We start from the raw sequence: 17,086 nt of genomic DNA on the forward strand, positions 1-17,086 counted from the left end.
TTTTTTATTTTACCTTTTTGTTTTAATTTTTAAAGCTTTAGTAATTTTATAGTTTTGTGATTTTTATTCCTTTATTATTGTTATTATTATATACTTTATACTTTATTGTTTTAGTTTTTTTGGCTACATAGTTATTATTTTTTTATTTCAGTTTTAGCTTTAGTTATTTTAGCCGATCAAATTAGAAAAATAAGAAATGTTGCCTTGGCAATAGCTGAAATAAAATGTAATGATTTTAGTTGACTATAATAACCCTGAATCATGGTGAACACACACACAAGCAAATTGGTAAATAAGTGATACACACAAATCTTTATGAATATCAATGAAATCACACCAGTTTATTATACTATATAGCCTATACATCAACTTCATCAACAACTCCTTTGCTAGTTCATTTCATTTTTTTTTTTAAAGAAATGTAGAATAAAAACAGGAATAGTCTGAAAGCACAACACACTCACTGTGATGCAGCTGTTTTTACACACCTGTATATAACTATCATTCAGTCTTATGCTAGTGTTCTGCTGCTTGCGCTGATGCTGATCCGATCCGATAAACACGGGACCTGGCTCACTAACACTCCTCGTACATGATTCTGAAACTTCCTTCCCAGAAAAGTGTAAAACACAGGGTTAATGCAGAAATACAAGCGTGCGATGTTATTGGTGACGTACTGTGCATACAGAAGGCTGCTATTACACTGTGTCGGATCCTGATGCTCATTTATCATCATGATGATGTTATACGGGCTCCAGAATACAAAAAACATCAGAACGATGATGAAAATTAGCCACACGGTGCGATGTTTGCCTACCATCCGCGTGGCCAGGACGGTCAGGGTTATCCGGAAGTAGCAGTAGACGAATACAATCAACGGGACAATAAAAAACAACACAAACTGCTTATAGAGACTGAAGACTTCCCACTGAGCATCGCTGGAGTCTTCACACACCCATCCTTCCATCGGATACTCTTCAACGGTGAAATGGATGAAGGGTTGGAGGCTGGCGAGGACACTAATGATCCAGACGACTGCAGACAGTACAACGGCGTAGCAGCTTCTGCGTCGTTTGTTGGCGACCACGCAGTGCACCACGGCCAGATAGCGATCGAAGGTCATGAGGGTGAGGAAGAGGATGGAGCTGTAGAAGCCCAGATATTCGGCACCATTCACCAGCTTACAAAGAGCTTCTCCGAAGATCCACTGGTCCGAATGATGAACGGCTTGAAACGGGAGCGTGAGGGTGACGATGACATTGGAGGCCACCAGGTTGATGAGGAATATATTTGTGACCGTATTAAGCTTCTCGAACTTGTAGAGGACGAGCAGAACCACTCCGTTGCCCAGTATGCTGGCGATGAAGATGACGTAGTAGAAGGGTGGAAGAAAATGTTGGCAGAAATTGTTGATGGCGATGGTGTTGCACTGACCAGTTCCGCTGCTCATCGGCGAGTAGTCTTCATAAATGTCTGGCGTTGTGTTGGGCGTTTCCATCTTGGTGGTTACCAACAACCTGCAGGGTTGAGTGAGTTTTTTAGAATTAAAGGCTGGATAAATGTGACCCTGGTACACAAAACCAGGTTACACTTTATTTTGATAGACATAACTACATGTCAACTAATTCTCAACTTACTCTCAGAGTAGACCGTTAGGTTAGGTTTAGGGTTAGTAGAATAAATTGACATATACTTGCAAAGTTTCTCATAGTCAATATGTTGTGGACCCATCAAAATAAAGTGTTAGAAGATATTATAAGCAGACAGTCTACTAATACTCTAATGACTGCTAGTTAGTTACTGTTAGTGGAATGTCTAAAGTGGACTATCAAAATAAAGTGTTACTTAAAAGCAGTCATAAGCAGCACAGCTATATTTGTAGCAATAACCAACAATACATTGCATGGGTCAAAATTATCGATTTTTCTTTTATGCCAAAAATCATTAGGATATTAAGTAAAGATCATGTTCCATGGAGATATTTAGTAAATTTCCTACAGTAAATTGGAAACATTTTCTCAATATTTAGATTTTTTTGCATCCTCAGATTCCACATTTTCAAATAGTTGCATCTCAACCAAATATCGTCCTATCCTAACAAACCATACATCAATGGAAAGCAAATTTATGATGTCTAAATCTCAATTCTCAAAATCTCTAAAAATTGACCCTTATTTGTCGACTTACCCCAAAGTGCTGTTCACAGCTCGTCTGGCCGGTTCATTAATAGAAACTACAGTCTTGTAAAGTGGAGCAGCAGCAGAGGATGTGTGTCAGTCTACAGCTGCAAAAATCTGAATCATATCTTGAAACTACTTCCTTTTATGTGACGTCAGAATTTTCTCAAGACTCTACGTGTGTTTGAAGCCTTGACTACATACATGATCGCTATACACAGACCACAGACCAACCACAAAGTGTCCATTACCTTTTATTTCAACAAAGTCATTCTTAGAAAATACTAGAGCTCTAAAAGATAAATTAGACTTATGCCATGTAAAACATTTCCCAAAGATTTGTAAAAAAAAAAAAAAAAAGTTATATGAAACTTAATGAAAATACAATGAGTGAATAAAACAACAGATTAGAATTAATGCTAGAGTAAAAGATTATATAAGAAAAAATGTGATATCAGTTTATTCAAGATTTCATTGGAAGAAAATATAATAAGCATTTTGTATGGATTCACAAAAACAATATTTAAAATAATTACATCTTTCAGATTTGTATATCGTACCTTATACAGCTTAAATGCTTTACTGCCAAAAGACAAGAATAAAATCCATTATGAGTTCATGAACACACATCAAATTGAATAGTTTTGATCATAATGGTTTGTGTTCCTTTTATTAAATGGGATTATGTTTAATGAGGTTAGTGTGAATTTACCTTCCCTTCAGGCAGTGCAAAAAAAAAAAAAAAAAAAGTATGCAAATAATGCAAAAACAGTTGCTATTCATTAAACCAACCTAGCCAGCAATTTAAAGCACATTTAGTAATTCAGTTAAATATGAAAATATGATGGCTGTAGTGTCTTAGAAAGCTGTCCAATCCAAGATTCTCAGCCAAGTACTGGGGAAATCAAAACTAAAGTCATCTTTTTGCCAAACACAAACAGAAACATAACGCTTTTCCTCTTTATGTCTGTCCCTGAAGTAATAAAGCCATTTATTCTTAATCTCCATTAGTACCAAACCACACACAAACTAATGCTTGTATTATTGCATCTCATATCATGTTGCAAAAGTTCCTTGTTTGGCAACAAATTAGTACATTAATAATTAATATTCATAAGTAATGCTGATAAATATTAATGTTTATGACACATTAACATCTATACACATTAATATGCTTGCAGTATTATTTTGCAAATGACCTTATGCATGCACCCTTGCATCATTGGTGTTACTCTTCATGCATCGGAAGGCTGGTTTCACTTTTAAGTTTCACATCATTCATCTACAAGCCCCTGATGTTTCATAGCACCATAGCAATGCACAGACAACATCCAAAGCCATGTGAGTAAATTCCTCTGGATTTGCTGCGGCGCTTCTGGCAGTCCGAGAGCTGAGCCCATGTGTTCGCTCAAACGCGCGTCAGAAATCAGGCCCTTTACTGTAGCGCTCATCCCTGAGGTCATAGGATTGGTAGCAGATGGACATGTCGCACACGCCGGCCGGCCCTGGAGGACCCTGCTTCCCCGAGATGCCCGGAGCCCCGGATTTACCCGGGATTCCCGGAGGACCCTGAATACCAATGCCATCACTGCCGCGAGGACCCTGGATCCCTGTTGGTGTTGAGGGAATACACAATCTGACACTTACACAAGATTCCTCCCCAATCGCTGCATATACATTTGTGCCATATGCATTTACATCTGTCACACCACAGATCAGACATTACATTAAATTTACGAAACCTATAAGTGCATTTCTTACCAAAAATAAATAATTAAGAAAGTCTGACCCGAACACAAAATGTTTAGTTTGTTTTTTTGGCTACATCTGAAAAAAAAATTCTGAAAAGGGTAGTATCATTTACTTAGTAAAAACTATTTTTTATTATGTATCTCTTTTGGATCAAAACGGACCTGAATGTGAGGATTAGTAATATAGTAATGTCATTGTACCTGTGTCTCCAGGAGGCCCTGGGTATCCTGGTCTGCTCTCTCCTTTATTGCCCTTAAATCCCCGCAGGCCTGTGTCCCCTACAAGAGTGCCAAACATGTTATGCAATTAAAATACAATCCCAAAGCCAAATCCATTTACATAATCTGGAAGTGTTCCAGCCAGGCGTCTCTGTTACCTTTGACTCCTGGAGGTCCTTGGATGCCCGGAGGCCCCGGGTAGCCCTGAGCGCCGTGTCTGCCGGGATAGCCCTGGGGCCCGCTGGACCCTTTAGACCCTGGAGCTCCAGGGGGTCCCGGAGGGCCTTTAACGGTCTCACAGGGTTCACAGCGCTGAGGGCTCATCGTCTGCAGTAGCTGCGGCAGCTGATCTGATAGAGATGCGTCACAGTAGAGATTATTGAACACCGACGGATGCACACAGGGTCATATGATGAGAAATCAAAATTTACTTGACCCTCACTGTAATATGAAAACAGACTATCAACATTCACCCAATCTATTTTCATATGCATCTTATTGCACTATAAGTGATTCAGGAACGTGAGGAAAAATTCCAGCACTACTTGTGATAAGGAGATATTTATTGAATTATATTATGATATTTATATTATTGTTAAATATCTCCTTATCACAAGTAGTGCTGGAATTTTTCCTCACGTTCCTGTATTTAGTTGTTCTCATGGACCTTGTGAGTGGTAAAGTTGCTCCAGACTCTACACTATAAGTGATTCATCCATGCATTTAAATGCAATCAAATTTTTTATCAAAATGTCAATCTTCTAGTGAAACAACAGACCCTCTGGTGATGTATGCAGGAGTTCTCCAAGCTTGCATTTAAATCATCACAGAACAACACCCTAATTTTTTTTTTTTTCTTGCTAATTCAGTTCTTTCATATATGAATCATAATATGGAAGAAAGAGTCCATCACTACTTCTGTTACATCACTACTTAATGTCTGCCATCAAATTCACGAATATAACACTGCATTTACAAGTCAATGATGCAATGCCTAAACATGTCCAGTTTAATTCTAAGAGCTGAAAAAAGGGAAGGAAAATGGTCATGGGAAAACTCATGAGACTGTTTTGTGGCAAAAAAAGAAATCTGACTAATATTGCTGTGTTCCAAGAGTCAAGTGAAGTAAAAATAAATCCAAAATGGTGGACAAAGCAACAGAAAAGTTGATAGTAAAATATAAGTTAGTCGATATTGAAACATCAATAAAAATTATTGCACTGAATATTTATATATGGTATGTATTTTTGAATCCAGGGTCATTTGAAAAATGTGCATGTGCAACATTTTTGCAAAATTATATTTTGTTGCTTCCTGCACGTTTTGCAACACTTTCAAAGTGAAACGTCCAGTGAGTGGCATTAAAAACATATTTTGTTTTATCCAAAACAGGTAAAAGTGAATATGGTAGTGTTTTATTGTCTTGGTCATTGTATGTACTGCAGCAGTTAGAAAAATTAAAAGTCTGGTGCGTGTCACTAGAAGGTTACTGTTCTGTCACATTTGAAAATAGCATGACACCTATGCTAAACCTAACCCATAGCATTAACTAAAGCCAACGTGAGATAAAAAAAAAAAAAACATTTTAAGCTTGATAAAAGTGTTTGAGATGTTTTATCATGACTCTTATTTCATGGGACGCACAAGTGTAATGCTGTACCGGGTGTGCTACCGAGCAAGTTTACTCTGTTAGAAAAGCTAAACATATGGAGCTGGTTATGTGATGCAAACATCAAAATGTTTTAGTTTACAAATCATGCACTATGGTACAAGTGTTTTGAGCTCATAACATAGAATTGGGCAAGAAACTGCACATAATCTGCCCCATAATCAAAATTTGTGTGAAAAGGAATAAAGGTTATTGGTGTTTTACTGTCAGTTAATTGTATGTTTATGTACATTTTTGGGATTTTGCACAAATGTATGAAGAGGCATGTTTTCTCAATGAGTATGTTGGTATTTTTATTTTATCATACATCAGCTAATCTTCAGCTTGTTTGACATTAAACATTCACTTTGGATTGAACTATTTTTGGAGTTTACTCCACATAACAGAAGTCAGTGACGATTCTGTTTCTGGCATTTCTAATGCATTTTTGTGGTGTCCACAAACAATTCAACTATAATACATCTCCTACATCAGTGATGTCAAGGCGATAACATGGTTGGTTATCGAGAAACATATGATTCATGAGTTGACTGTTGACTCCATTGGAGAGGTTGTCGTCTCCTCATGAAAAATAAAACATCTCTGGAGTTGCTGCCAAAGTACAGTTGAGCATTTCAGATCAGTCAATTTGAAGTTTCTGTGATGGTTAGGCCGCATGTAGACAATATGCAGCGAGGCAGCTCACTAGATTTATAAGTGGACCACAGGGAAAAAAGAAAAATGCTAACAGAATGTACGATATGACCCCTTTAATTCAAAGCAAACTGTAAAAACTCTGATAGCTCAGCAAGTTTCCGTAACAAAAGCTCCTTTCTAGTGAACTTTGCTTTTATCTAACAGCTTTAATTGGACGCTGCATGCTATTCTCGGCTCTTTATGTATCAGGCTTGTTCATATTAAAAAAGGAAAAGCTCCTTGGGCTCTTTGTTCTTGAGAGAATAATGACCTTGAACAAGGTCAGATACTCACTTCTCAAAATGTCCCCACAGAGTTTTATTAAGTACTCCTCTGAGGGAGGCTTACCCTGAAACACACATTGAGTCACTCATTAGATGGCGTCGCTACATGAAAAACACATAGAGCTTTCAAAGAAATTAAAGGCTTCACAGATAACAAAGGAGGAAACATAAGAAAGGAACTCAATTACACAGTCTTGACCTCAGGCCTTGTCAGTTATTTCATGAATCAGCCCAAATGATGCATCCTGACATTGCCCCAGCCATGCCATGCTTTGTTTACTTTGTCATACTTTCTTGTGAAAAGAAAGACCTGGTGGCTATAACAAAAATGTTAATTGCTATCGCGTGGTTGTGAGAAATGTAAGAATACTCACAGGCTTCCCTGGAAAGCCCGGAGCGCCCGGTAGCCCTGGCAAACCATCTTGACCGGGGAATCCGCGCGGCCCGACTACACCGATGTGTCCCATGTCTCCCTTCTGTCCGTCTGGACCTTTGACCCCGCTCTCACCCAGCGTACCTTTCTAGTAGATTCCAAACAGCACACTTAAAGCCTACTGCATGCTTGCATTTATATTCTCCATGCAAGCATGACTGCTGCATTTAACAGCAGAGTAGAGCTGCACAATTAATTGAATTAAAATCATGATGTGGCCTTGCATGATTACTGAATTGTGAAAAGGTTGCATATTAAACGAACGTATCATTAAAATGCATTGTGTGCTGCTCTGTTCTGTAGTGTACTATCCATACTCCAAGCATGCTTGGTCTGAATGTGGTTTGCTTATGACATGATTTGTGAATGCATTTGCATATTTTTCTGAAATTTTACAGAAATATAATATATTATCTATCAATCTATCTATCTATAATATACAGTTTTAGTATAGTAGTTAATAATATTTAGAATTAGCTTGTTACACGATTTTGTCATATATATATATATATACTGTATATATACAGTATATATATATATATATATATATATATATATATATTTTTTTTTTTTTTTGCATTTTAGTTAGTAATTTTAGTACTCAAACTTACATGTTCAGTTAGTTGTCAAGGCAGCTTTTGTAATTTTCATTTAAATTTTTAAAGCTTTTCATCTGATAATATGCCACCATATTCAAAATAGACTGAAAAATAAATCAGATTTGAATGCTTGTTGTTGAGCAGCGGTATGAAATGTTAAAATGTTTTTCATAGCAATGGTTAACTCGCAAATCAAAATATTTGTCAAAATAATCACAATATGACTTTCTGCACAAATCGTGCAGCTCTAGAGTGGAGCAAACATACAGTACAAGAATATTTAATCAACATGTTCAATTTCTCTGGATAAAAAAATACATTCTTTTAAAGGAAGCGACTGATTTGCATATGTCTGCTACTGATTTGCCCACGAATACAAAACAATAAATATACATAGGAAATTCCCTGTAGTTTACAGGGCATCCAGTTTGCCGGTTTGCTCTGACAGCACACTGAAACCAGCTTAGTATAACTGTCAAGCTGTCAAATGTAAACACTTTGTGGACGACATGCTTCAAAGCGCTCAGAAGTGCTCTGCCGTCCCATGTTACTCCCTTCAGGAGGTGGAGACGCTCTTGTTTCTTCTGTAAATAGGCAGGAATGGTTTAAATGTGAACGAGCCGTGTAATTCTACACACCTCTCCTTTGCTGCCTCTGGGTCCCACTTCACCCTGGTTCAGGAGGAACGAGAAAGAGGAAACTTTTATGATAAAATAAGAGACAGAGAAAAAATTCTGTTATTAAACACACAGACAGGCTCAATATTCACAGCGGCGACAGGAAGAAAAGCTCTTCAAAGCCACACACAGGGAACCCCACCAAATGATTCTCAAGCCCTGCGTGTGTTTGCAGACTGAATCATGTAAAGACACGTCAACAGAAGCTGGACATTTCAGTGTCGGCACACCGGACAGTTCAGACCACAATAATGTGTAAGCAAGCACTGAAGGGTTTGCCTGATAACAAGCTACTTTTTTCAACAAGTAGAAGCAAAGTGTTACAAAATTTTAGTCACATTTTATTGTGCATGCAATTTTTGTGCCAGATAGATATTACTCTGATTTTAGATGTAAGCTACATAAACAGTTAGTTATATATTCAAAAATATGTTCCTTCCTAAATGTCTTTGCCCATATGGAAATGTAATATATTGCCCAAGAGAAATATTGCCATAAATGTTACTTATAAGGCCACATATAGCTTTTACATGTACATTCTCTGGGTGGATGAAAATATACGTTTGTAACACACACACACACACACACATATATTATACAATATATATATATATATATATATATATATATATATACAGTATAATCACTTTAGTCAAATGCGTATGCTTTTCATATGTCATTATATGTAGCAACTATACATGTCATGTATATTTTATTTATGCAACTTTATCAAAACAACATAAACTATGTGTTTATATATGTTTTTGCAATAAATTACATTATATTATATAATAATTGATATTATATAAGTAAATATAAAACATTTATTTATATAATATCAATTGCTATATAATATATTATATAATATCAATTGCGTTGTATTGTATTGGCAGGTTTGCGATGTGCCTAAAAATATATTGTACATATATACCTAACCCATACAAATATGTATATATGTTAATATTGTTCCCATTTCTAACAGGTTTCATGTATGTTTTTACTTCAAATGACAATGTATTTCATGTTTGGAAATTGCTGTTTCATAACAGAAGTCCTGTTTTGATTCTGTATGTTGTAATTTTATACTCTTGACGCAAAGTTACTGCATACAGTGTTATATTTGCATCTAGGTGATGTTGATGAGACATGGACCAATGGCTGTTTTTATTTCAAAAAGCGGACTTTATTCCATCGAAAGATTTCTCAAGCGTATGACAAAGACGCACATTAGTATCTCACACATGTCATTTGTGAGTCAGTGTCTGTGACTAAGGTTTCTGGGGATTTATTGAGCTTTTACACAGAAATCAGGAGTTTCTTCTGCAAAAAAAAAAAGATTCAACCAGATAAAAGTATTTGAATGTGGCAGTTTAAGAGCTTTCTATTCAAATGACTGTAATTATTAAACTTACTTATTCTTATAATTCCTCATTGAGTTAATGAGTGTGTTGATATATACTGTATATATTAATTAACCTAAAATGACAAGTTTGTCTTCCTAAAAATGATGTAATTATTCATGTCGCAAAACATCCTCATGTTGTTTCTCATTCCAATTCCAATTCTCCTGATGTACATCCCTTCTTAAATTCTGAATGCTATACATTGGCTTTTTCTGCTTTCAGCCCTGATGTAGAGGAGCTGCGGTGCTATAAGGAGACGCGCCCCCTGCTGGATGAGGAGAGTTTGCACACTTACTGGAAAGCCAGGCAATCCAGCGAAGCCTTTGCTGCCTTTTTCACCCTGCGAATGGGAGGAGGTCTGTGTTAGCAGGGGTCTCAAACTCTGAAAGGTTATCATTAGCATTCAATAACAGCAGGTGGCTCCCTATAACCTTTAGAAGACTGTGTCACATCCTTTTAACTGAGACACTGAGCCAACTACGCTTAGTGTGGTGCACCCTACTGAGACTGCTACGCTAAACCACTGTGCTGGTTGATCTTGTAGTGTAAGCATAAGAAAAATCACTAGAAATTAGTCATTATAACATTAGTATATCTATGATTTAGTAACCATGTTTTCATAAACGCATATGGCATTTTTTTTTTCCTGACCAAATTATATTTCAGAATTTACGCTATATATATATATTGTAATATTATATATTTTTTAACATTGTAAAGTATGTTCCTTGCTGATTTTTATTCAAAGGTGTCATAATGTTCACATGAGTTATAAACAAACAAATGTGAATATATTTTCATGAATTTAAATATACGGAGGGGAAAATATATTTTGAAATATAGTATATATTTTAAAAGTACATTTAGAATTTTAAAATATATTTTCAAAAATATACAAAAAAAAATGGCCAGTGTATTTTAGCAAATATATTTGTGGCTTATTTATTTAAAATGTATTTATTATTAAATAATGTTTCTCAAACAGGTTTCACCAAGCACTCCCCCCGTCTGCTATTGGTCAGTAAAACACATAGCTCCGCCCCAAACTCACGCCATTGGTTGAGCCACTGTTGGTCAGACACTCAAACAAACACAGCAATGAGATCCAGCATTTACATTTTTCTGAGAAACCAGCCTCTAATGTCTTATTTCTGCTAATCTCTGCATACTGAGATATGAGACCATCACAGATTTTAGATTCCAAAAAAAATGGCACAAATCGATGATAAAGTTATCCTTTTCCACTAATTTCACACTACGGCTATCATCTAGGTTAGAGTCATATTCGAGATAAGAGACGAATCTGAATCTGTGCTGAAGCCCAATGCAAACCTCTGATGAATCACATGCAGTATTAGTCAAAAGTGTTTTTAAAGTGTGAAGGAAATGACTGGGGATCCACCTGAATGCCTCTGGGTCCGAGTTCTCCTCTCTCTCCCTGAAAATAAGAGAGAAACACAGACTTACTTCCACCTCTGCGCAGCAGGAGAACACTCTTCTTTAACATATCAGTCAAAAACTATATTTAATGAGCTGAAAAGCCAGTATATTGGGCATATCTTCCACACAAGCAGTCATTTAGCTGACGCTTTATCCAAATGACAATAGATTTATTGCAGTGACAGAGCCGGCACTTCCCTAGACATCTCAATACTGCATTTATAGTATGAATATGCATATATAGCCTACATAAAACATACTGCCACTGTGAGCAGCATGTTCAAGCTCAAGCCATGCACATCTCTGCTGGAAACTACTGGAAGCTCAAGGTGTTTCAGAACATGAGAGCTGGTTTCTTGCATCTATTCGACCTTAACATGGTTTCACAGCGTGTTGCATTAGAGGATTGTGATCCTTTATCCAGATCAAACCTTTCTGGTGCTTAATTATTCACCTGACAAACACTTTTATCCAGAGTGACATTTTATCAGCATGTGTGTCTCTGGGAATCAAATCCATGGCCTTGCTGTCACTAAAGCCATGGCTAATTGTTTATGGTCAGTATGATTTTTTCAATACTTTTATTCAGATAGGATGCATTAAATTGTTACACTGTAACAAAAGTTTTCTGTTTCTAATACATGCTGTTCTTTTGAACATCAAAGAATCCTTAATGTTTATATTTTAAACATTTTTAATCAGTTTATATATTAAGTCATATTTATTTAGATATGCCAATTAATTAATTAATATACACGGCCATTAAAAGCTTTGGAGGTAAAATAAATTAATACATTTACTGATCAAGTATTCATTAAATTAATCACTGTAAAAACATTTATAATGTTTAGATTTCTATTTCAAATAAATGTTGTTCTTTTTAACTTTTTATTCATCTGTGAATCCTGAAAAATAAAATGCATCAGTTTCCACAATAATATTGTGCAGCACGACTGTTTTCAACATTGATAATAATCAGAAATGTTTCTTGAGCAGCAAATCAGCATCTTAGAATGATTTCAGTTATTTTAAACTGTAATAATATTTCACAATTTTTACTGTATTTTATCAAATACATGCAGTTTTTGTGAAAAGACTTCATTCAAAAATATTTATGAAAAACAGTCCACAATTAATTACAGTTTAGCAGATATTCACATAGAAAACAGCTGTTTTACTCTATAATAATATTTCACAATTTGTACTGTATTTTGATCAAATAAATGCAGCCTTGGTGAGCAGAAGAGACTTCACTCAAAAATATTTATGAAAAACAGTCCTCAATCAATTACAGTTTAACAGATATTCACATAGAAAACAGCTATTTGAAATTGTAATAATATTTCGCAATTTTTACTGTATTTTGATCAAATAAATGCAGCCTTGGTGAGCAGAAGAGACTTCACTCAAAATTATTTATGAAAAACAGTCCTCAATCAATTACAGTTTAACAGATATTCACATAGAAAACAGCTATTTGAAATTGTAATAATATTTCGCAATTTTTACTGTATTTTGATCAAATAAATGCAGCCTCGGTGAGCAGAAGAGACTCAGAAACATTAAAAAAATGACTCGTGCATGCAGGTGTTTAATGGGACGGCAGCATTACCTTGTGTCCTTTAAATCCAGGAGGGCCCATGGCTCCCTGAAGGCCTGGAAATCCCGTCTCACCCCGCTCGCCCTGTAAGATTCACAAAACTCTTTACCTCGCTTACCCAGAGGACTCTGAATGCTAACCTCACAACTAAGTCACTTAACAAAATCTAAGCTACAAAAGACGAGGCTCTTACCTTTTGACCTGCGGCTCCAGGAATACCTGCATCTCCATTTTCTCCTGCATTACCCTGAATTAATGTCCACAAATACACACATGTGATGCATGCATATATAACTCCTCCATTATAACATGGCTAGAAGAAGCCATTTGTTTCCATACACTGATAAAAGACTATTAATCACTTTAAATATTAAATAAATGAAATACTGTTACAAAACTGGCAACCTAAATGATTTTGTTCAGCGTACTTCTATAATCCATTTGATAAGGGCACAAATCCAGGAACAGAATAAATGTAATCTCAGCACGGCTATTCCCACCTGATTCAAGTCAAGGTATTAGCATAATTGCTAAAGGTGATGTTTGGAGTAGACCAACCTTGGGGCCGCGGAGTCCGTCTGCTCCGGGGGGCCCCGAAGGCCCCGGCGCGCCCTGAAGGATTTAATCAGACAGAATTCAGAGTTAAACTGAAGCACCGAACGCTGATAACACACAGCGGCAAATAAACCTTCAGCACAACTCCAGAAGACTCTTACTTGACCAAAATAGGAAATTAACTCACTTCAATTATTAATTCACTGTCAGACATGGCATAAATTAATAGAAATGGAATTATGATGTGCAAAACAGATTCTAACACACAGTGTTTCTGCAGGTCATAAAAAGTCACATTGTAAGGTCTTACATCAGAGAAGAAAGTCTTAAATTCATGGCATTAAATTTTGCATGCACTGCAAATTAATTAATTAAATTTGTCTTGTTTTCCATTACAAATATCTAAACATCCCTAAATCAAGATGCATTTACTGGAGATGCCATGACGAAGACATGAAATATTGTTTACTGAGAAATAAAATATCTGTCAATGAGGAATAAAACTTGGTTTCCCTTTGAAGTAAGTTGATATTTTTGAGCCTATTGACAGATATGTGTTCGTGTTTTAATGTCACTGCTTCTCCAGTAAACATATCTTGAGTTAATAATCTTTGAAAAGTTAATAGTGATTTTTGCACTGGAAGACAAGAAAAAAATACTGAGGCAGATATTCATGTTTTGCATTGCAAAAGCATTACATTTTGCAAAGTAAATTTTGGTGACACTTAAAAGCCTTTATGTGTAATGCATTATAAAGGTTTTCATAATGTACTTTGCAATGCATTACATCTTTTTTTATAAATAATTGTAAACAAAATTAAAATGCAGTATAATATCTGAAGGTTTGTTTGTCATGTTGTGATGCACTACAATTTTCAAAGATGTAACAATGAATATATACGTATTACAAATGTATTATAACTGCAGTTACAATTATTCATGAGCTCATTCAGTGCATTATTAGGTGCATTTATAGGCATAATTAATGCATTAAAATTTATTTTATAATACATTATATTTCAATGCTTTAGGTAAAGTGTTACTAATATTTTTTCTTTCTCACTTAATTCTGATACATTTCTCTTATTTTACATACAACTTTTTTTCAGTGTGAAGTGCGAAGCGTGAAGGTACAGTAAAAGTTCGTTATTTAATTAATTTATTGTTTGTAAAAATACATTTAAAAAGCAATGGAAGTTGGAAGTTTTATTTTTAAATTATATGAAGCACTGAATGCAAATGTCTTGCATTAGCAGAGACCATACTGATGTATTCTGTTCTATTTATATTTATTCCTTATCTTAAATGTTCCTTCAGAAGCCCTAAGGACAGAGGCGCAGCAGATGTGATCCAGCACTAGGTGGCAGCAGCGTTTGCTCGGATTCAGGCGAATGTTTGGCTCTGGCCATCAGAGGTCACCCTAACATTGTTTACTCTGTTACTGAGTCCCAGACGATCGCTGGTTAGTGTTTGACCCCTGTCCAGATTGATCTTTTTCCTCTCTGGCTGCGGCTGCTGATCTGATGTGCAGCTCTACAGCTGCCTGGGCCTCCATCCAATCCCGTTTCTCTGAAGTGTCTTATTTTAACTATAACACAATGGGGGGTAAGAAGGTGAAGCTGATACTCCAGCGGGACGTTTACTCACCGGAGCTCCTCTTGGCCCGGCTGATCCTTTCTGTCCCGGTGCTCCTCTCGCACCCTAAACTCCAGCAAACACAGGATCGATAGCATGGTTTGTAATTCAGTGTGTGTTATAATTCAAGATGCAGTGACTGTGTTTTAAAGGCAGGTAGTTACTGCCATACAACTGCAACCATTGTGCCTTGAAATATATCTAGTCATGTTTAACCTCATTTATTTTACATTGGCAAAATGTGGTTGGACATGGGTGAATTTCACAAAGAACATGTCAAGGTCACAAAGGGGGGGGGGAATGAAATATATTTTGGTTCCATTAATGTTTTGCTGAGACATAAGTACATTTAAATAAATAAATAAATAAATAAATATTGATTTATTTAATATACATTATGCATTGCATGTATATACATTTTATAGAGCATTTAATAGAGCATCTATTTATGAAACTGAAAAATAAAAATAAAAAGTTTTGACTTTTTATTTTTTTTATTTTTTTTTTTTATTTTATTTTATTTTATTTTATTTATTTTATTTATTTTATTTTATTTTATTTTATTTTTATTTTATTTATTTTTTTTTATTCTATTTTTTGTATCTTTTTTTGGCAATGATTCTAAAATGTATAACACTGAAACCACATTTGACAGCTTGCCTTAACCTGACAGTTATGAGCATGCTAGCTGAAATAAATCAATCAATAATAATAATAATTATTATTATTATTATTATCCAAATTCAATATATGTACATTATATACAGTTATATACAATACATTTATTTAAAAAAAATATTATAAAACAGTAAAAATTTAATAAAAAGGTGATATTCAAAAACCAAGTAATTGGCAAACACATATTCTAAGCAGTAAAATGCATAACCTTGCACCTGTGTGTGTGTGTGTGTGTGTGTGTGTGTGTACCTGCGGTCCGCTCGCTCCTTCCTCTCCAGGTAGTCCTCTGATTCCCTGTAAAGCACACATCAGTCATGATTCAGTTTCTAAGGCTCTGCTGGACAGGACAAGCGGAGCTAATGACCTTGTATTTGGAACAGATCTGGGATCAAGGCCTCGCTGTAATTCCATCATTCATCGTGTTCTTCTTCTCCGGTTACTGTTATTACAGCATTACCAGGATGCCACTCAATTAATCTACGCTCTGGCAAAGCTATTGCTCAAATGAGAGCCTGCCAAGAAAAAGGACACAATTGACTCTCTGACATTCACACATTTCCACTGTCTGTTTTTCAAGCCTGCTAAATGACTTTAATTGAGCTCCATTAAAAACTTCCTCCATCCATCTGCTTCCTCTGAGGCTCCAGTAAGAGGCAGCGATGAACTTCGTGTGACGGAAGAACATTAAGCACGTAAAAAAACAGGGAAAAAAACGCTCTGTTAGCACCATTTCCCTCAGAAATCTGACTGAGGAACGTCCTGCTCTTTCTTAAAGATTTAACATCAAGTCTCCTGAAGTTTTTACCCTGATAACGTTTACTCCGGTACTCCAAGACCCTACCTAATACCACACAAACATCAAAATATGACATATTTCATGATATTTTAATGAATTTTAATTACATGATAAATTATTATTATTATTGTTATTATTATTTATATAAATTAATTTATCAGAAAAATTGTACTACAGTAATGAGTAATGACTATGCGGGGACTTGAATTATTATTATTATTATTATTATTATTAAAATATATATTATTCATGTACCTTTATTATTTATTTATTTATTTATCAAAATACTGCTACAGTAATGTGAATCACCACTGAAAATAATATAAATTACCTAAAAAGTACCAAAATATCTCATATTTAAAATGTAAGCATGCTGTTACTTTTAAAGATGTATTATTATTACTATTATTATTGCAAAATGTATAATTTATATACCTTTATTATTTATAAAAAATATTATTATATCTACAGAGAATCTAATGAAAATAATCGGAA

At 35.3% G+C, this 17,086-nt stretch overlaps 2 protein-coding genes across 2 annotated transcripts in view; both read right to left on the reverse strand.

The window, feature by feature from the left end:
* Window positions 1-377: 377 nt before the first annotated feature.
* LOC131533592 (C-C chemokine receptor type 1-like) lies at window positions 378-2,297 on the reverse strand. The gene is made up of 2 exons (XM_058765943.1): window positions 2,188-2,297; window positions 378-1,517 (listed from the first exon to the last, which is right to left on the reverse strand). The coding sequence occupies exon 2, from the start codon at window positions 1,496-1,498 to the stop codon at window positions 512-514; it is 987 nt and encodes a 328-aa protein (XP_058621926.1). The 5' UTR covers window positions 1,499-1,517; window positions 2,188-2,297; the 3' UTR covers window positions 378-511.
* A 186-nt stretch (window positions 2,298-2,483) lies between these two features.
* Window positions 2,484-17,086, reverse strand: part of si:dkey-225n22.4 (collagen alpha-1(XXI) chain) — a 42,429-nt gene continuing 27,826 nt past the window's right edge. The window contains exons 18-30 of the mRNA XM_058765944.1: window positions 16,045-16,089; window positions 15,130-15,183; window positions 13,486-13,539; window positions 13,121-13,174; window positions 12,940-13,011; window positions 11,290-11,325; window positions 10,183-10,227; window positions 8,446-8,478; window positions 7,150-7,296; window positions 6,786-6,840; window positions 4,306-4,497; window positions 4,130-4,207; window positions 2,484-3,787 (exon numbers count right to left, since the gene is read on the reverse strand). Coding sequence (XP_058621927.1) covers window positions 3,597-3,787; window positions 4,130-4,207; window positions 4,306-4,497; window positions 6,786-6,840; window positions 7,150-7,296; window positions 8,446-8,478; window positions 10,183-10,227; window positions 11,290-11,325; window positions 12,940-13,011; window positions 13,121-13,174; window positions 13,486-13,539; window positions 15,130-15,183; window positions 16,045-16,089 — 1,056 coding nt within the window. The 3' untranslated portion in view covers window positions 2,484-3,596. The remainder of the gene's footprint in view (window positions 3,788-4,129; window positions 4,208-4,305; window positions 4,498-6,785; window positions 6,841-7,149; window positions 7,297-8,445; window positions 8,479-10,182; window positions 10,228-11,289; window positions 11,326-12,939; window positions 13,012-13,120; window positions 13,175-13,485; window positions 13,540-15,129; window positions 15,184-16,044; window positions 16,090-17,086) is intronic.

The sequence above is a fragment of the Onychostoma macrolepis genome, chromosome 24, assembly GCF_012432095.1.
Source record: "Onychostoma macrolepis isolate SWU-2019 chromosome 24, ASM1243209v1, whole genome shotgun sequence".
Classification (NCBI taxonomy): domain Eukaryota; kingdom Metazoa; phylum Chordata; class Actinopteri; order Cypriniformes; family Cyprinidae; genus Onychostoma; species Onychostoma macrolepis.

Bases quoted from the DNA above. Each gene is read 5' to 3' on its own strand.
- LOC131533592 (XM_058765943.1), bottom strand. From the start codon at position 1,498: ATGGAAACGCCCAACACAACGCCAGACATTTATGAAGACTACTCGCCG.